We start from the raw sequence: 20,848 nt of genomic DNA, 5'->3' as shown, positions 1-20,848 counted from the left end.
TGTTTGCAAATATGTATTTCTTGCTCTCTATTCCCCTCCAGCTCTACAATACATGCAGCATCACTCAATCTCACCCCCTTTCTCATTGACTTTTCTTCATGCTTTACATCACTTCATTACAATAATTTGTATTTTTAATTATTTTATTTCTTTTCTAAAACCAGGATAACTAAGGCAGAAACATCTTCAGTCTCTCTCCCTCCTTAATCCCCTCCCTCCTCCACATTCTTAAAATACACATGACATATTCTGGAGTTAGACTTCCAGCTAGGACCTGTCAGCAAGACATTCTACTCAATGGATAAACGTGAGATGAGGGGCTATTTATATGGCTTAGCAGCAGAGTGCTTGCCTAGCATGCATAAAGCCCTGGGTTTGATTCCTCAGCACCACATAAACAGAAAAAGCCACAAGAGGCACTGTGGCTCAAGAGGTAGAGTGCTAGCCTTGAGCAAAAAGAAGCCAGCGACACTGCTCAGGCCCTGAGTTCAAGCCCCAGGAATGGAAAAAAGAAAAACAAACAAACACAAAAAGAAAAGTGAGAGGAGGAAGACATTTCTCTTCTGCTTCTGGCTCTGCTAACAGAGGACAGGATTTTGTGACAGCCTCAGGAGCACAATGCATTGGCGCTGGCCCTTGTTGGTGTGGCAGCAGCCACTGAGTTCTGGACTCCAACAATGGCCTGGATGAGTGCAGATGCTGCAGGCGCAAGCAGATTCTGGACATTTTGCCTTTTCAAGTTCAGTGAGTAAATGTGTGCCTGCCACCCGGCTGAAAACTCCAGTGTCAGTGATTCCACCCATCCACGTTGACTTTTCACTTCTCCAGTTTTTCTAATACTTGGAGGGTGGTAATTATTTTTCATTTTAAGTTATCTTTGTGTAATTTAATAAGGGAAGTTTTTACTGTCCTGTCCTAAGACTGATATGTTGCTTTCATTATCATTTTCTCTCAAATATCTGCTCAAGGTAACAGCACTATACAATACAGAATTGTATTGTACCAAAATCATAGAAAATTTTAAAAAAGCCAGTGTCCATTGCTATAGCCTTTCTTACACGGTTCTGTCAAAACTTTTCATTATGTTTCTTACCTGTAATACAATATGGGAATGCAGTAAATTCACAACAGTGTGTGATGTTGTAGGCATTATTATTCCTATCTTCTGTAGTGATAACTCACAGAGATATCTTTATCTTTCCATGCTATATCTTTCACTACACTAGATTAAAAACATACTCTTTGGGTATTTTCCTTTAGTCCTGTTTATCTCATATGTTTCATAAGTATTTGACAAAATTGACACATGAATGCATAAAGTCTATCGTGTCTGTTTCCACAACTTGCTAGGTGATTAGTGGTTCCTTAAACATTCTTAGAGCTGGAATTATAGCTGTAAAATCTTACCCAGAAAATGAAGCCAAGCTCCTCCTCCATGCTATTTGGCAATAGGAATTTTGTAAGCCCTCCCACATGTCTTATTTTACCCAGGAGCAAAGACATCATTCTCATCCAGTGCTACATAGGGAGCTGCTACTGCTTCATCATCAATGTTTGTGGAGAATCACTTGGTTTTTTTTTATTATAACTGCTATAATTTGTGCCATCTCGTCCTTTTAAGTGGTCTACTTACCTTTGTTGTTTGTTATAGCACTATAGAAATAAATGAAAATATCATGCAAATTTGTACTGCTCCCCTGATATCATGCAAACTTGTACTGCTCCTCTGATATTTTTATTACCGTCTATTAGTTGTACAACAAGGGAGTTTCATTTTTATATGTTCATATATACCTATGAAATATCATGGTCAGACTCACCCTGTTCATCATTATCTCTTATCCCCCTTCTTCCTTCCTGACCAATCTCAACAGTCTTCATTTTTCCATTTTTATACGTGTGCATAAATAATTGTTATCTTATTCACCCTCTGTTACTCTCCATTCACCGTTCTTAACTCCTACTAATACCACAATCCCACAGAGATCCTTTTTTACATTCCTGCCATTCATTTTTTTAAGCTTATGTTCATTTTTCCAGGGCTTTTATTATGGTATTTCACACATGTATGTAGAGTGCTCTCATTAGAAAGACTCTTAACTTTAACTTTTCCCATTCCCCTTTCCTATTATCAATAGCTTTCAGTGAGTTTCATGTTTCTCTCTTGCTTTTTGAATGCATATTTAGGTACAGTTTGTTCTCTAAGTTTTTCTTCATCATTATATAGTTGTAAAAATATATTTTCTGACTTAGGACTATTTTGCATACTTACATAGTCCCAGTACCTTTTAAGTACTGCTTTTTTTCTTTATTGTCAAAAATGAAGTACAGAGGGGCTACAGTTTCATACGTAAGGCAGTGAGTACATTTCTTTTTAAGAGCAAGCTTATGCCATTCCTAAAGATGTTCGAGCTCCAGTCCTCCTGCTTGTTTGGCAGGTGCACAGGCCATTGAGTCACATCTCCAGCCCAATTTTCTGATGGGAATTTGCTTCCTTCCCGCAGTGCATAGGATTCCACCCATGTTAGGCATCCCAGTAGCTAGGATAATACCCATGTGACACTCACTATGTTCAGTAAGTCACTGAGAAGAGATCTCCAGAAATTTTCTGCCAGAGTTGGCCTTGAAACAAGATCCTAACCATCATTCACACAAACAGCTAGAATGATAGGCATGAGGCACCAGTGAGTATATATATATATATGTATATATGTGTGTATACATATAGCTCATAGCTATCCTAACCACTGTGCATAAAAAGCCTCCATATTTTCTCTATTTTTGACAGGCAATATGTATGATATTTTCTTTAAGCATGCTCAAATATTTGGGCTTACTTCCAGTGATATTGCTGTACTTGGATTAATTTAAATTCTTCATTATAGAGAGCTTCAGCATAACTTGGGTGATAGAAGTTTTGTAAACTGATAAAAAATTTGTCTAGTCTACTCACAGCTTCATTCTCTGTAAAGTTTAGTCTCTCCTAACACGTTGCCTTCAGTTAACAAATGCCCTCCTTTATAATACAACTGTAATATTAGTTGTTTTTTTCCTACCCAAATGTGTAGCTAAGAACTGTCACCGATCATCACCTTCTATCTAGCCAGGAAATCAAGTTACTCTTCAATGTCTGTGACCTGCTACATTCATGTATTTCAAGTCAATGATTCAGAATCAGGCAATCTGTGGATATTCTATTGTTTCCACTTTCTTTTCTTACTAACACTGTAGGATTTTGCATAATGGGTACGGGATTCAGTAATGATGTCATTAATCTTTTTTTTTCTTTCAAATATTTCCTCCTGTCCTCCCTCTCATAACAAGCAATTCTTTGAAATCAGTCATTGAGGAGCCATGACTGACAGAGAGGAATAGGATGCTTAATCATACTGGCACATGCCAGGGTCTATTATTCATGGAAAGCAATCCATGTAAATCTTCTTACCGAGTAATGTTCACTATCCAATATAAGTTTCTGAAAATAAACGTCTCCCTCCATGCTTACTATGACAGCCATGTCCTTCCCTGCCTTAAAGGCCCCTTCCAATTTCCTACAATTTTATAGTTGTTGTATTTAATATGTTCTTTCTTATTCTTCCACTTTATTTCCTTTTTTTTTGCAACTGAGGATTCAAAATACAATATATTAATTCTTCTACTTATCCTTTATTAGTATCACATATTATATGTTCTTAATTTAGCATTAATCCTTCTACAAATCCTTTATTCAATGATCAAAGTATAGTATCTATCTATCTATCTATAAATGTCATGGTGAAATCATTGCTAGGTACAATTTAATATATATCATTATAAAGTATAAACATTACACTAAAATAAATGATATGTAAGGTAACATCACAAAAATGAATTTTCACTCATTTGAAACAACTGTTTTTGTCTGTTCTAGGTTTTGAACATAGGATTTCAGTCTCATTTGGTTTGGTGCTTAAAGCTGGTGCTTTACCACTTGATTCAAGTTTCTAGCCACATTTTGGCTGTCTAATTGAAGATGAAATCTCTTACCTATCTCTGTTTGTGCTGACTGCTACAGGTAATCCTCCAAGTGTCAGGTTGTAGCTAAGGTAAAAAGCCTAATCCACTAATACCCAGCAACACTACAAATTTTATAGAGAAAGTTAGAGAGATCCTTAGTGTCAGAATTGGTTAAGTGGTGTCATGTTGATTAAAATAAATTTTTAAATGTTTTGCTCCAGAACACTTTGGATGATTACTCTGATGACTTTCAAATCACTCAATTACACTGCCAGTATGAAGAATACCTAGGATTTGTATACAGGAATCACACTCAATTAACACATACCAATTTAAATTAAGCAGACAGTGGCTTTTATATTTTTCTCCAAACAGATATACATATTTGCTCCCCTCTGTGGGATTTTATAAAAGATAATAGTAATTTGCACAATTATCACCTTGAATAAGAAAAGTCCTTCTTGCCACTTCAGTGACTATGAAGTATTAAACACAGATGAGAGAAGATATTCTTATGTTGAGGCTTGTACAAAATGTCCTATAATCACCAACAAAGTAAACATATTAATAAATAGCTAAACAAACTGAAGTGCTGTTTATATTTATTTTGCTAGAGTAATTATTAATACTATACAAATCATTCAAGAAGAATCAAGTTGGATGATAATTTATTTTCTTACGGCTGTATGAAGCCATATCCAAACTGTGAAGCAAGGTCATTTCCTTAAATTATTCTTAAAAGTGCATACTCCTCAACTCAGAGTGGCAAAAGACCCAGGGATACCATTGAAATTTTATAGCTATAATACCAATTAATACTATAAATACCAAATTAAATAAAGTTAAAGTGATTTCTTAGAGAGCAACACTTTATAGTCAGAAATTTATTGCAGATAAGATCACTTCATAATGACTTGGAATTTGAAATTAGCCAGATGATGTTTTATAAAGCTAGACAAATCTGCAGTGTAATGTAATGTAATGAGCTAGTCAACATTTCCCATCTAACAGGTTCTTTGAAGGCATAGTTTTCCATAGTAGCAGCTCTTTATTTTGCTATGAAGGGTAAAAATCAGATTGCTAATTTTATTTCAGTACTTAGTGTGTTCCTTCTTATAATCTGGATTTAAAGTGACATTGTGCAAAATATCAGATACTTTTTCAAGAAGATTTTATTTTTATTTATGTATTTATTTGTACTGTATTTTTGCCAATTACTTTTAGCTAATTCATGGTTTCAAAAATAAATACAAAACAAATATAAACACTATATATAAAAGAAGTACAAAAATTTATCTTGAAGTATCGAATAAATTGGAATATGAACAAAGAAAAAATGCTGCAAAAGCACAATAGACATTACACATGTTATATTTTTCATTGTATATATGTACATATATACATATACATAATATGTGTCTACATACATATTCTTATTGATTTATATAATGTGACTCAGTATTATAAAACTGAGTTATTAAGTATATTCTCTATTAGGATATTATATAAGGATTGACATATATTGGATTTACCTTTAAATTTACAGGCATATTTTAATTATTACAAAAGGGCCTATAGACACATGAATTAACATTCAACATTTCTTGCCACAAAAGAAATGCAAATTAAAACATGGAGGTTCTACCTAATCCCAGTTAAAAATGGAAATTATTAAGAAAACTAATAATAACAGATGCTAGTGGGGAATGTGGCCGAAAGGGAACCCTACTACACTGGTGGTAGGAATGTAAACTTATTCAAGTACTCTAGAAAACAGTTTGAAAGTTCCTCACAAGACTAAACAAAGAGCTTCCTATGACCCACAAATACGACTTCTGGGAATTTACTCAAATAATCACAAAGAAGGCCATAATAAAGCCATCAGCACAACCATGGTCATTGCAGCATTGTTTGCCATAGCTAAGATATGGAATCAACCCAGATGCCCCTGAATGAATGAATTGATCAAGAAAATGTGATACACACACACACACACACACATACACACACACACACTTCTATGTGTTAGATTTCACAGCATTTCTTAAAATTTCATAAAAGGATATGTTCCTCAAGACAAAAAGATATGTGCTCAGCCCAGAGGCCATACAATAGAGAAATGGATCAAAGGAATGTGATGTGTGTGTGTGCGTGTGTGTGTGTATGTTTGTGTGTTCATATGAATTTTACTTATCTATCAATACTATTTTGTTATTTTGTAACTTTCAGGGAAATCGATGTAGAAAAATTTATGTTAAATGAAACAAGTCAGTTTTAGGGATAAAGGAAGTGCTTATGTTTTTCTCATATGTGGAGGTTAGATCTAAAATATAAATCTACATGAAAGCATATGCAGGCTTATATAGATATATACATGAACAAAGTGACTAAAAGATGGTACACTTATAAGAGGTGTAAAATACATTAACTCTTCTGAAAAACTAACAAATCATTTCACAAAATTAATACCAAGTAGCTGAAACGTTTTTTGTTTTTTGATTTTTTTTTTGGGGGCGGGGGGTGCGAAGAGTTGTAATAGGGCAAGAAGAAATGATGCCACATGGAGAGAGGAAAGGTTAGCAAACTCCTGAATACAAGCTCCAAAATAAATCTTGCCTCCTGTAAATCATTTCTCCTGAGTATTTTGTGATAGTGATTAAAGGCTGCCTGAATATACTGTTATAAGAGAAAATGTGGTCTGTAATACAAACAGCATGATCACTATTCAGTATTGAGAGCATTGATAAATGGCATAGGTGTTTACCTGGAGCTCCACATAATGCACATAAAACAAAATAGGTTATTGATATGGAATGCCAATTGGTATTTGCAAAAAATGTATTAACATTGACTGGCTTCTGTGGTGACTTCAGCAGAGAATGACAACAAAACATCTTTCTAACATGATATACTACTTCTTGATTAAGCCCAAACTGAAACATATTCTTATGATGATTTCTTCCTGTGATACTGTAATGATAGCTACTATTTTGACTTGGGTGTTTTTATGTGCATGTGTGCACACACACATGTGTGTAGAGTCCTTTTATTTTATTGAAAAATTTTTATATAAATGTTTCTTACGTGGAGATGGAGATGAAAACTAATTTAAACATCAGTTTTATTATTCAACTAGTTTTGCTGTGCTGAAATAAAACAAAGTCAATTCATTTTAAGATTCCATTCTGCTTACCATGGTACATTACTTCAAAATTCTAATTGCATGCAATATAGATTATAAAAGCCTATTTAATGTATAATGCTGATCTGTACTTTTTGAAAGCATGGCTGGTTAGTATAAACTCTCTAAAGTTTGCAGTCCATCTATCAACCATTAAAGATCCATATGCACTACTTTTTACTCTCATCTTAATAACAAGGCACAGGATTAATAACCTTCTGGGGTCAATATTTTCCAGATGTGAATCAGATCATCAACTACTCTACACCAGTTATTAATTCTTTGAAAGTGTATGATATATATCTTGATTGGTGTTGCTTAAATAGCTTATAAGCTTTTTAATGGTCTTTTTATTTTGCAGGTAAATATATTTTCCTACAAACTTCAATTTTAAAGAGAAGACTGATAATGAGAATAGAACTAGGTTGTTTAAAATGCAAACATGAAAGCACATGTATAAGCTTTTGTATCTGCACTCCAAACAAATGATTAAAAACACCATTGAGTATTCACAATCAACTAGTTTTTTTTATTCACAACTGATTTATGCCCAAAACTAGGACTAAATTACCCCATCTCCCATGACAGCCAGAAAATACAGCTTTTTACTAATATATTACTTTAAGTGGAGTTAGTACTGCATTTACTTAGCCCTTCAAATAACTCTTATTGCACATTTGTCACATCGCAGCCATTATACCAGCTAATTCAAGGCAGAGACAAAACCATCTTCATTCACCATGGATTCATATTCTAGTAAAAACAAACATTATACAGTGACATCGATGCTATGGTAGATATTGAACTTTAAGTGTTTAGAAGAGGTATTTTCTAATTCCATCTTTTGCAGTAAAAATCTACCAGAAAGGAGAGAGACTATTTTGTGCCTTAAAATATAAATAGGAGAAAATGAAATAAAAAAGTTAGGATTTAACTAACAAGAAAGTAAAGGTCTTTCCAGACTGAATCAACAGCATAGCTCTGCATCCAGAGACCAGAGGAAGCAAGTAAACTAGAAGAAACCATCAGCTTTTGAAACTTAGCAAGGGAACGGTTCCTGGAAGTCACAATGAGTCAGATAGCTGTTGACCACAAGTTAAATGGCAGGTTAATGCGAGGAGGGGTCAGGGTGGTAAGGAGGGAACATGGTAAGACTCATTTTAGATGAACTTTGGTATAGGTTGAGAGATGTTTGAAAACATTAGGGCATTGGGCTGGAGACAGCGTCAAAGCAAGACAAAGAGTTTGGACATAATATGGTATTTTGGAGAATAAATAATGACAATTGAACTAATGATAGATTGATAAATTAAAATAGTGAAAGAGGTTGATCAAAACAGTTGTAGAATCAGCAAGATATGATGGGCATAAGAGAAAGTAGATCATTTTAAGTAATAAACTGATTTGTTAAAATATCTAGTCTAATATGATTCATATAGTTGTTAGTTATTTTACTAATCATCTTTTAGGGCATTTGTATGTGTCAGTTTGAATATATGAAGACACATTTGCAAATAAAATTGTTTACAAATATTTTAATGATTCTAATTAATACAATCAGAACTTTCCAATAAAGTAAGAATTTTAGTTTTATTATAAACATTTAGTTTATTATGAAAATTAAGTTACAAAATTTAAAATATAGCAACTAAGTTTGAATGAATACAGTCCCAGAAAAAAGGAGGCAGAGATAGGAGGCCCACATGCTTGAGGCTATCCTGAGCTCATGGTGACAGCAGGTCTCAAAAAAAGCAAACATGGGGCTGGGAATATGGCCTAGTGGCAAGAGTGCTTGACTTGTATAAATGAAACCCTGGGTTCAATTCTCCAGCACCACATATATAGAAAACATCCAGAAGTGGTGGTATGGCTCAAGTGGCAGACTGCTACCTTGAGCAAAAAGAAGCCAGGGACTGTGCTCAGGCCCGGAGTCCAAGACCCAGGACTGGCCAAAACAAACAAAACAAAACAAAAAAAAAAATAAAAAGAAAGAAAGAAAGCAAACACAACAAAAAACAAGAAGAAACAATGAAAACTTTTATTGGAAATAAAGAAAACCCCTCCAATATGAAGTTTTGTAAATACTTCTACAATTTCTTTAAGAACGTTATGTAAGTCAAGAGCATTTATAAAGAAGGCCAGAGATTTAAAAAACAACAACAATATTTTACAAGACGCCACTATCAATACTATAATGAGTAGAAGAATGTGGGAGTGGGTAGCTCATACTTTTAATCCTAGATACTTAGGAGAATGAGATCTGAGAACAGCAGTGGTTGAGGGTAATCTAGACAAGAAAGTCTGTGAAAGTCTCATTTCTAATGAACCTCCAAAAGCCAGAAGTGAAATTGTGACTCAAGTGGACAAACATCAGACTTAAGTGAGAAAGCCAAGGGGCTGTGCTCAGGCCCTGAGCTCAAGCCCAAGAGTACATAAACAAGCATGCATGCACACCCATATGCACATGCACACATGTACACACTCACAAACATACACACACACACACAACAATAGCAGTGATACTGGACAAATTTCATACTTTCACTTGCCCAAAGAATATAAGGTTAATTACATATTCACAGATAGCACTAATGCTTCATATATATGAATATCTAATTTCTACCTCCTCTTAACCTGCTCTGCCATTACCTTTCTTCCTTAATCCACAGTTGATTTCACCATTATCCAGCACATTATCTTTCCCCTAATAAAAGATAAGGCAGTGATTCATTTTCTTTACTGGGAAGAATATTCAGAGATAATAGAGAAAGTGACCAAAATCCCCATTGCCTTTGTATTAAATATTTAAGAACTTATAGATGCAAATAAGCTTTGCATATTCATTCCCTTGCATGCATGAGGGGAGGTCATTTACCCAAACACCAGTTGATAAAAGAGCCAGTAACTCTGAGTGATTCATGTTCCTGTGTGATCCCCAAGGAAATTCTACATTCTAAGGGTTTTCATGCTCCTCGTATACTCAAAATCATGCTACTGTTTCACCCTTTCTTATTACTACTGCAATTACCGTTATCATTACCACAGTCATTACTTTGTTCTTTGTCATTGCCATTTTTGTTACTATTACTATTGCCCATTATTATTACTACTCTTAACTTTACTATCTGCATTTACATTCTATAAGTGAAAGGAATTTGCTCCACTTTGTCTCATATACTTGTATATATTTATGTAATACCAAAATTGATTCATTACATGTATCAGTTAAATAATGAGAAAATTCATTTTAAGAATTCCTAAGCTTTGGATCTAGACCCTTTTAGCATGGTTAGCTCTAGTGGTTGAGCTTACCACAATTTGTCCATTGGCTTTCCCTCTGTGTCTGTCTTAGTCTCTACTTACTTAGTTCTAAGTGGAAACTTCAGTTACCTGATGCTTTCTTTTTTCAAATTTTTATTATCAAACTGATGTACAGAGAGGTTACACTTTCATATGTTAGGCATTGGATACATTTCTTGTACTGCTTGTTACCTTGTCCCTCATACCCCCCTCCCCCCTCCCCCTTACCCTTTCCCCCCCTGAGGTGTTCAGTTCACTTACACCAAACAGTTTTGCAAGTATTGCTTTTGTAGTTGTTTCTCTTTTTTTTTTTACCCTGTGTCTCTCAATTTTGGTATTCCCGTTGAATTTCCTAGTTCCAATACCAGTATACACTGTTTCCAGTATACTCAGATAAGATTACAGAGACAGTGTAGGTACAACCACAGGAAGGTGATACAAGAACATCATCAATAATAGAAGCTACAGATACACATGGGATGTTGAAAGTAGTTACAACTGTGATCATCACTGTTACTTGCAGTGGATTGGCTCACCACAGCCTACTTCTCAAACCTTTCTATGTGTTCCTCCAGTCTATCTTTATTGCAGAGGTGCTCAGTTTGCATCTCCCTGCTCTCTTATCTTAAAAATCCTATATAACCAACAGGGGAACTGATTATGTTTGGCCATTTGTAGACATACATATGTGAGAGACAATAGGCAGTACTTTAGACAATGAACTGGGTGTCTTCATTCCCAATAATATGTGATTGAAGCAGGTAGGCATTGTGGTAATAGCTATAATAATGTTCCTCAAGAAGCCTTCTCATCAATTTACTTAGATTTCTTGAGAATGACAAGCACTTTAATATTCTTAGTATATTAACTAGGTCTTTTTATAAACTAGTCTATATTTTATATTTCATTAACCAGTTGACTTAATAACAGATATATAATAAATTTATACTTATATGAGAAACATAAAGAATATGTTTAAAGAAATAGAATACAGGAATACATTTTTTTCTTTCATTGCTGGAACCAAATCCATGGCCTTTACATATGCGGCAACTATTCTATTAGCACTTCTTTAGTTATTTTATAGTACAGAAACTAGCAAAGCAAGCTAAACATGTACCAAATGTTATGCCATTAATTAGACAACTGTGAAAAATAATTAACCATCTTTAAAGGCTTTGAAACAGAAAGTTATAGCAAAGATTAATTAACCTTTTAAGTTACTTTCAATAGCCATATATATAAATACATGTATATATATCACAACACTATAAGTAGATTAAGACCATATTTGACACCTTAAGGCTATTTTATACCTTCCACAGTATCAGTCAATGTGGAGTACTAATCTATGATTATGGGATCCTGAAATGGTTAAAATTTGTAGTTTGGGCATAAAGATGATCCTTGCTTTAATATCAGTACTTTTTAGTTAATGCTATCACAAATTTGGACAAGTGATGATGTTTAATACTGATTTAATATTTCTATTGCAATATGCTGCTAAAATATTGATTTACATAGACATGGTTAAAATTAACTCCCCTCCAAAGGATGTAAATTGCTCTAGCGCAATTCTTACTCTAAACATATGACACAATAATTTAAATATTCTGGGTCATAAATTAACATGATTCTTCCTGAAGAATCATGTTTTTCAGAGAGCCTGGAAGCATAATGGGTCCATGGCTCAATGTCTATACAGAGGAAAGCCTGTTTTCCCCCTTTCATTTGTAAGACATTATCAATGTAAATCAAACTCCCTCTCACCATCTGTAACACTGACCATGCTGGAGGATAGGGGCAGACCTGCCCAAGCTCTAATGAAGAACACAATCTAGAAGCTCAGACTCCAAAAGTCGGAAGCACATCACTCACCTACATCTTCTCATAGCATCACTATAACTGGGTAGGTGCTGGTAGTTCACACCTGTAATCCTAGCTATCCAGGAGGCTGGTTTCTGAAGATCTTTGTTCAAAACCAATCCAAGCAGAAGAGTCTATGAGACTCTTATCTCCAATTAATGATCAAAACATAAAGGCTGGAAGTGGTGCTGTAACTCAAGTGGTAGAGTGCTGGGCTTGAGCAAAAACAGCTCCTTGTACAGTATCTGGGCCTTGAGTTCAAGCTCCAGAATAGGTACAAAAAACATTTACTGAAGTTCTTTATGTCCATTACATGCTTTCCATCCTTCAACAAAGAGTTATAAAGCATTAGCACTAAATGGAAGTTTAAAAAAATCAAAATATGTGAAGACATAAAATGAGCCTTACAAATAGAATGAGAAATGGAAGACATGCTATTATTATCAGATCAAGAATTTTCAAAACTGCAAATAAATAATTAGATTAATTAATCTTAGGGTATTTAGCCAATACTCATGTTTGCTTATTTTCATTCTTGACATTTTTACTAGTCTTTTCCATAATATTTTCACTTATTGGTTAATTTCTTTTAACCTAGAAGGAGGACTAAGTACAGTGTCATTCTTATCAGTAATCTCTTTATTTAAAAATATTTACAATTTAATGCTTTATTTGAAACTTACTTATATTTAACATATTTTAATGTTTTCCTTAATTCACTGTTTTACCTAATGTGTATGTTTTATCACTAACAGATGTCCTTGTGCCCCTCTTATCCAACACCCATGCTACATACAATTGTCCTAAGAATATTATAGGTATGGTCTATGCCAATAATAATCATCTAAGGATGATTGAACTGTCTTGAAAGACCCTAGACCCACACCTCCAGCCTCTTTTTCCGTATCATTTTTTTTTTTTTTTTGGCCTGTCCTGGGCCTTGGACTCAGGGCCTAAGCACTGTCCCTGGCTTCTTCCCGCTCAAGGCTAGCACTCTGCCACTTGAGCCACAGCGCCGCTTCTGGCCGTTTTCTGTATATGTGGTGCTGGGGAATCGAACCTAGGGCCTCGTGTATCCGAGGCAGGCCCTCTTGCCACTAGGCTATATCCCCAGCCCCTTCCGTATCATTTTTGAAGTAGGATTTCACCTTATGCCCAGGCTAGCATACACTCCCCACACTCAAATGTCCCTGTGTTGCTGGGCATCAAAAGGAGGCCACTGAGCCCAGCCATTTTGTCTTCCCCAAAGCTAGGATAACAGTTGCATATTACAGATTTCCCTGGCTATTAAGCAGCCTGGACTACAGAATTCAGTCTTTCTCTTTTATTTATTACTATACTTTCATTTGGGAGAAGGTTTCAGTATGTATACCAAGCTGGCTTTGAATTCATAATTCTCCTGCCTGGACTATCCCAGGACTGGGACTATAATACAACTAACACACCACAAAATTCAGCTTTAACTTATTTAATAATCTGAATCCACAGGCTAATTTTACCTTAATACATTAAATCTAATGGTTATCAGCCATTCCATAGCATCTTATACAAAATAAAGCTGTCTAGCTGTGAAATAATAATTATCTGTGATTGTCAGGATTGTGATTTCTCTGTTTTGTTCTGCACAGGGCTACTTTCTAATTCTGTGATCTAGGGAAAATTATCATGTATCTGAATCTCAATTTTCACCAACTCTTATCCTCAACTGATAGAACTAAATTGAGTAAAATGTTTGGAGTAAAGTCTAACATGTATTCAAAGTTCAATAAAATTTAACCATTTTTTACATTTACAATGGATTCTATGGTATTTATTTCCATTATATTATTTTCTTCTTCTCTTTTTTCTTTCCTCTTCTTGGACATTTTGTCCAAACTATAAATCCTAGATTACCTGTAAATGTATCCAGGAAAAACTGAAAGCTCACACATGAGAAATTGGCCTCTTATGTTAATGTTCCCCTTTGTTAGACTTTAAGCTAGAAAACCTGAGTTGGAACATGTGGCTGTTGTTATCTCATGTTTTTATTCTTTTTTCAAACAATGGGGTTCTCTTAAAAGGACATAGGTATAAGACACTATGAAAATAAATTGTATAAAAAGCTCAAGGTGGTATTAGGAACACAGTAAACAATGAGGTGAGTGGTCCCTAATGGGACCATTGCTTTCTCTCTTCATGACTACAAATTAGAAGTGGTACTTACAGACTTCGTCCATTTCATAAAGTTTAGGTCAAAATTACCAGAATAAGAATAGCAAGTTGATTTGTGACTCTGTCTATGCATATGTGTGTGTGTGCATTTCTTGGAAATGTATTCTTGATGGAAATGGTATTCATATATTAGCTACAAACATGCTATGCTGAACACATTTAATATTGATTATTGATTTTCATGGAAATACAAGGATGAGAATAAAGGCATAATCTTACTTTTTACAAATATATTTCTGAGGAATGGGTTAGTGAGAACTCTACTAGAGTAAAACCAAAATTTGAATATGAAGTCATAGACTAAACTAAACCAATAAATGTAAAACAATCAAATATGCTCCTAAGAGGAAGATTTAAATATTTCTAAAATGTTTTTAGTGGAATATATATATATATATGTACATATATATATATCTAATAAAGAGTTTTTTGTTTTGTTTTCATCAAAAAATGCCCAATGAACATAGCAATATGTGAATGATTCCAAAAGGGCAAATCCATGTTTAGATCAATTTTTCCTTTCAAATTATGTTTATAGATAAAATGCAGAAATCAATGTAAAAGAAAAATCACCAAAGAATGTGATTAATTTTCCAATCCTGGGGCTTGAACTCAGGGCCTGGCCACCTTCCCTGAGCTCCTTTTGCTCCAGGCTAGCACTCTACCACTTCATCCACAGCGCCACTTCTGGCTTTCTCTGTTTATGTAGTACTGCAGAATCGAACACAGGGCTTGATGCATGCTAGGCAAGCACTCTGCAACTAAGCTACATTCCCAGACCAGAATATGATTTTTTAAAGTATAATTTCTCACAAAAAGAAAAGTTAACCCATTTGTACCTGAAATAAATATTAATAAGTATTTTGATTAAGCAGAAAAAAAATCAATGTGAAAATTTCCACAAGCCGCCCTTTACTTTTGCTTAACATCATAAAGTCATAGAAATAATTCACAATGTTGAAATAATCCAAAACAGATTTTTTAAGACTATGAAAAGTCATGTAGAAGAACAGCAAAAACATTGGTATCCAGAAAACTGCATTGCGTACATTTTACATCCTCATAGTCCTTCAAAAGCAAATATTGCCACTAACAAAATATCACACATAACCCTCACTTCTTTAGTAGATTAATACTTTCAATTAAAAAGCTAATATTTGTAAAATTGTGTTGATAATATTAGCACAATTTATGTATGGTATGCTAAAGTTCTGTAGTACTCACAATCTGCTAGTTAGTTTATGTGCAAATAAACTTTTCAAATAAGTAAGATTCTCCTTTATTCATTATATTTACTGACTATAATATAGAGGTAAATTTTCAAAGAGAATGTAGTACTAGTGTTCAGAGATTACAATTCTGTTCTACACATACCTTTTACATATTATTTTCAAGTGAGATTTATTACAACAATCCTATACAAAGTACCTCTGGAATTTACCTGATACAGTAGCAGCCCTGGACCTTCCAAAAGCATAAGATCACCAAATTTAATATACACACAGAAAAATGTCTTCAAATTACAGGTAGACATTGTTTTTAAAGAAAATAATTCCATAGAGAGCATTCTAACATCACTAGTTACGAAAGAGTATAAGAAAAGATAACAATGAATAAGCAAGGAATGTTTGCATGACATTCCTATCTATAACCAATTTCATATTTTAGTCTTTCCATAAATCATATGGAAAAATTCATATAAATGTGCCATTCCTTCAACTCTTACCAAAGCCCTAAAATCCCAACAAGAATAAGAAATATAAAAATAAACTTACTCCATTTAATGGATATGTTTTCCATCCAAGTTCTCCCAGCACTGTTGTTGTATCAAGCAAAACAACTGAAATTAAATAGATAAACTTTCATGAATTTCTCAACTGAAGCAGAAACACATTCAAGTTAAAAGATAGGACATTAAAAAGTTAAAGTTATTAAAATTATGAATATTAATTACCATTACTAATATCCATCACAGTAACTCTAATAAATTATGATAATTTCAATATATTTGTATATAAAATATCAGCATATAATCAGTAACAATAATACAGTTGTGAAGTAGTTAATTTAAAAATACTGAACTCACATTTAGGTTTAGTGATGTCAAATAAAGTACTGAAACCACTTAAGAATTGTTTTAATGTAACAGGGTTTTATAACTAATGAAATAACAACACTTAAAAAAATTACTATTTTTATATTCTTTTCTAAAATAATTAAGCTAAGTCTCTTCATCTTATTTTTATGTTATTAAGTGCCTTATATCAAATCAACAGTACAGAAAAGAGTTTGAAAAAGCACTATCTAAAACACAGACTTCATTATTATATTTGCTAGATAATATATCAGTGAAATATATTACAAAACTACAAACCATGTGTTTTTTTTTTCCTGTAACCAAAAGCAACTTATAATGTGATTTTTTTTTAATGTGGGCGGGAAGTAAACAAATTTTAAAAAACATATCTGGTTACAGTCTAAAATACAAAGCTACATGTCACTGCAAGTAAGTTAGCCTTAAATCTGGGAAACTTCACAAAGGAGATAAAATTTGAGGAAGACCAGCATGAATGGTCTTCAATCAGATGTCATGAGAAATGCATTTTTTTCTTTTACAATGCTATCTATGTACAAAGTACTGGAGATACTGCTGTCTGAAGTTGTCACCACAATTAGTGAAGGCTCAAATAGTGCTGAAGACAGCTGAGGATGAACTCTGAAGAGCTTTGTAAAGTTTCCCACAGGTAATATATATATATCACAGAATTCTCTGCAGATCTCTTTATTTAGCCATTACATCCATGACCACAGATGTCAGGAGGCCAAAAACTACACTTTGAGAAAGAATGTTTTAGCACCTCGTTATTGCTTTTCATCTAGCTAAGTAATAGGGGGTTTTTCTTTTGTCTAAACATTCATTTTACTGTGAAAATATCATTTGCCATATGTCCTGTAATATCTTTTTATAAGGATTTTGTGGTTCTCCTTAGTTGAATCACACTGCATGTCTTGTTAATAAATTTAAAAAGCTAAGAAACAATTCTCATATTTTTAGTTATATTTCTTCCGTTAAAATGTTCGGCATTTATTCCTACAATAAACACGTGATAAAAAATGCTGTACTTTGTTTCATATTATACATGAACTCCCTATTACCAAACATCAAGTCAGTTTTAATATTCTTTATTGTCTCAATTTGTTTTAACAGGAAATCAAAACCAAAGTAATTCTATTCATTACAATTACCTGGCATCCTCTTTAAGTGTTTTAATCTCCTTTTACATTTTCAGCTAGACTTATTGAAGTGTTTTGCTTTCTATAAAGTTCACCCTTTGTAATGCTTATTTCTACGAATTTCCATATCCATGTAAGCAATGTTTACATGAAAATATTGAATATTTTCATTATCCCCTAGTACTACCTCAGACCAACATTGCAATTTTCAAAATGTCAAGTGGAGAAATCATGTAGTGTGTAGCCCTTTGAGCCTTTTTATTTTTATTTATTTTTTCATTTTTTTAGTACATTTCTCCTTTTTCTACATGTCCTCAAGTGTTAGTAATCATTGTGTGGAAATCCTTATTTGATGGATATGGGAGCTGTTTCCAGTTAGGAATACTGCATATACAGATACTGTAAACTTTATGTACCTTTTTTATTCAACCTATGTTTTCATTAAACTAGGGAAAACAGCTAGAATTACTGGGCTATACAGAAAATGCCCATTAAAAAACTGTCAAACTGTCAAACTATATTCCATGTGTAATTTTACATTCCCAATATTGTTTTGTAGTTACTCCACATATGAACCCTAGTGTCATCTTTCTAACATGTGCAAGCGTCTTGACCACTCTAGTAATACTTCTCTTAGTGATGAATGGATTACCTTCTTTGCTACTTGGAAAACTTTTTTTGTCCCACATTCCAAGTTTTCATTAGTGAGCAAATCTGATGAGTATTTTGTTTTTTCATTATTAACTACTTCCATTTGACAAATAATGAAAGGAAATTTCTCTTACTGAAATATTGCAAGTAATGTATTGAGAAGGGAGGATTCAGTTAGGTCACACTCCTTGTTATCTCCAGACAAATTATTATATTTGGCTAATAGATACCCATGAATGCTAACATCACATACAAATGGATGGAACTGTGTAAAATATTTCCTTTATATTTTGATTCACTCTATGTTAGCATATATTTCTTCTCAGCCTAGAAATAAGACACGAGGTAGATATCATGTCCGATATCGAAGATACACACATGCAACCCATACACTCAATAGCATCTTGATTTCTTCAATGCAACAAAATAATCTCCTCTATTAGAAAGCAAAGCATGAAATTCTGATAAATATTCTGTTTTAAACATATCTTTGTATTAAATAAAGCATTTTAATTGCTGGTATGTACTAAAGAATACAGAGATATACAATATTAGAATTACTTTTGGGCAATGAAATATTTAATGTTATTTATGTAGTATATTTACAATTTTGAAAAACCTCAGTTTATTTCATGAGCAGGGAAGTATATAAAGTAATTTACAATTACTCCAGTAAAGAGTTTGTATTCTCTTTTTAAGTAACCTCAAAATGTCCTGTTTTATGTTTTTCCTGAATGAAGACATTCAAATCAGAGCGGTAATGGCATAGAATTAGAAATCTTGACAAGTTTGCTGAAATTTAACAGCATAGACTTCCTGCTCATAAATTTCATATGCAATATAAGACTCAATTGTTTGATTAGTTGGTATAAGTACTCTTCCTTAGGGGGTTTGCTTTTTAATAATCATTCAAGGAACTGTATTCATTATTTTATTTTATTTTATTTTACTAATCCTGGGGCTTGAACTCAGGGCCTAGGAACTGTCTCTCACCCTCTTTTTGCTCAATGCTAGTGGTCTACCATGTGAGCCACAGTGCCACTTGCAGCATTTTCTGAGTGGTTTATTAGAAGTAAAAATCTCACAGATATTCCTGCCCAGGCTGACTTGAAACTGTGATCCTCAAATCTCAGCCTTCTGAGTAGGTATAATTATACAGGTGAGAGCCACTAGCACCTGGTTTGAATTCATTATGTTTAAAAAGAAAAGCAAACATGCAGCTTCAAAAGTGAAGCTGTGAGGGACGTCCGGGAAGACAGTGGAGGAGCAGCAGAGCCCTAGCTGAGCTCCCTCTGATATCGCAGTTTTCTCACCCCATAGAAACTTTTACTCCTAGAAAGACAGCTAGAGTAAGTTCTAACAGTACAGGGATTCTGACCAGGAAGGAAAAATCGACTTTGCTGGTCTGAAAACACAGATTTGAGCTCCGGGCGGCATCCCGCCACCGCGCCAGTGCTGGCGCCGGCACAGCACCTGGCAGAGCAACCACACTCTGTGCCATTAAACCACACAGCGTATACCAGCGAGAAATACTCCAGATGGCGGCTGAGCACAGACGACCTGAAATCGCAGAGAAAGCGTGAGTACCCCACGAAAGATATTCTCACTCGCGCCACAGAGCAGCTTCTGGAAGGCAGCCCTGCCCCCACCGCCAGAGAAAAGCGCCATCTTTGCCACTGGCATAGGGTCAGACCAGATTGGAACTGAAGCGGGCCTGGGGAAAGTGAGGACAAAGTAGCCATCTTTGAAAAGGGCAGGAGGGACCGAACAGTGAGAGCCAACTCCGCCCAGGAGAACGCGCCCTGCCCTGGTGGGAGGTGAGTCCTGGGCAGCAGCTTAGACAGAGGTTCCCCGTCCTGCCCGCTGGATTTTCTAAATTTAAAGCAAAAGCTGCGAGCAGCTACCAGCGGCACGGAAACACCAGACGGAGGAACAAACAGTTCCTGGGACAGCTAAACGGTCCCGTCACAGAGGAAGCCCAATTCCCAGCCCAAAACGGAGCTGCATTCCATACCCACCTATGCCAAGGAGGCCGCCTCCCCCAGGCAAGCAACTCTCAGCTGAGCAAAACAGGCTAGAGGCGCCCCGCCCTGCTGAGTCCACAGCCTATTCAAATCCAGGCATCAAAGGTAGCGGCCCCACAGCAGACAGAGGAGCCACAGTTCCTGAGACTGCTCACTTCCCCATCTACAGAGGACGCCAAGGCCTGCCTGCAAGCTGTGTGAACCACAGAGACCCAGGATTGCACCAACAGGGGAGTAGGGTCAGAACAGATCCACCCCTTGCATACTGAAATCAAGTCAAACCAGCCAATCAGGAAAATAGACTGCAGACCATATCAAGGAAACCAGAGACTGGGGAAAGACCACCCAAACAAGGAGGACTCCATTTTTTTTTTCTTTCCAAACA

General features: G+C 34.8%; 1 protein-coding gene and 1 pseudogene across 2 annotated transcripts in view; both read right to left on the bottom strand.

The window, feature by feature from the left end:
• The window catches only part of LOC125351549, a 51,089-nt pseudogene extending 40,814 nt beyond the window's left edge, over positions 1 to 10,275 (bottom strand).
• Positions 1 to 20,848, bottom strand: part of Epha6 (EPH receptor A6) — a 711,982-nt gene that overhangs the window by 633,107 nt on the left and 58,027 nt on the right. For both annotated transcript variants that reach the window (XM_048346467.1, XM_048346468.1), the window contains exon 2: positions 16,330 to 16,394. In XM_048346467.1, the coding sequence (XP_048202424.1) occupies positions 16,330 to 16,394 (65 nt within the window). The remainder of the gene's footprint in view (positions 1 to 16,329; positions 16,395 to 20,848) is intronic.

The sequence above is a fragment of the Perognathus longimembris genome, chromosome 5, assembly GCF_023159225.1.
Source record: "Perognathus longimembris pacificus isolate PPM17 chromosome 5, ASM2315922v1, whole genome shotgun sequence".
NCBI classification, from domain to species: Eukaryota; Metazoa; Chordata; class Mammalia; order Rodentia; family Heteromyidae; genus Perognathus; species Perognathus longimembris.
Note: the sequence above shows the minus strand (reverse complement) of the source record. Positions and strands in the feature narration are given on the sequence as shown.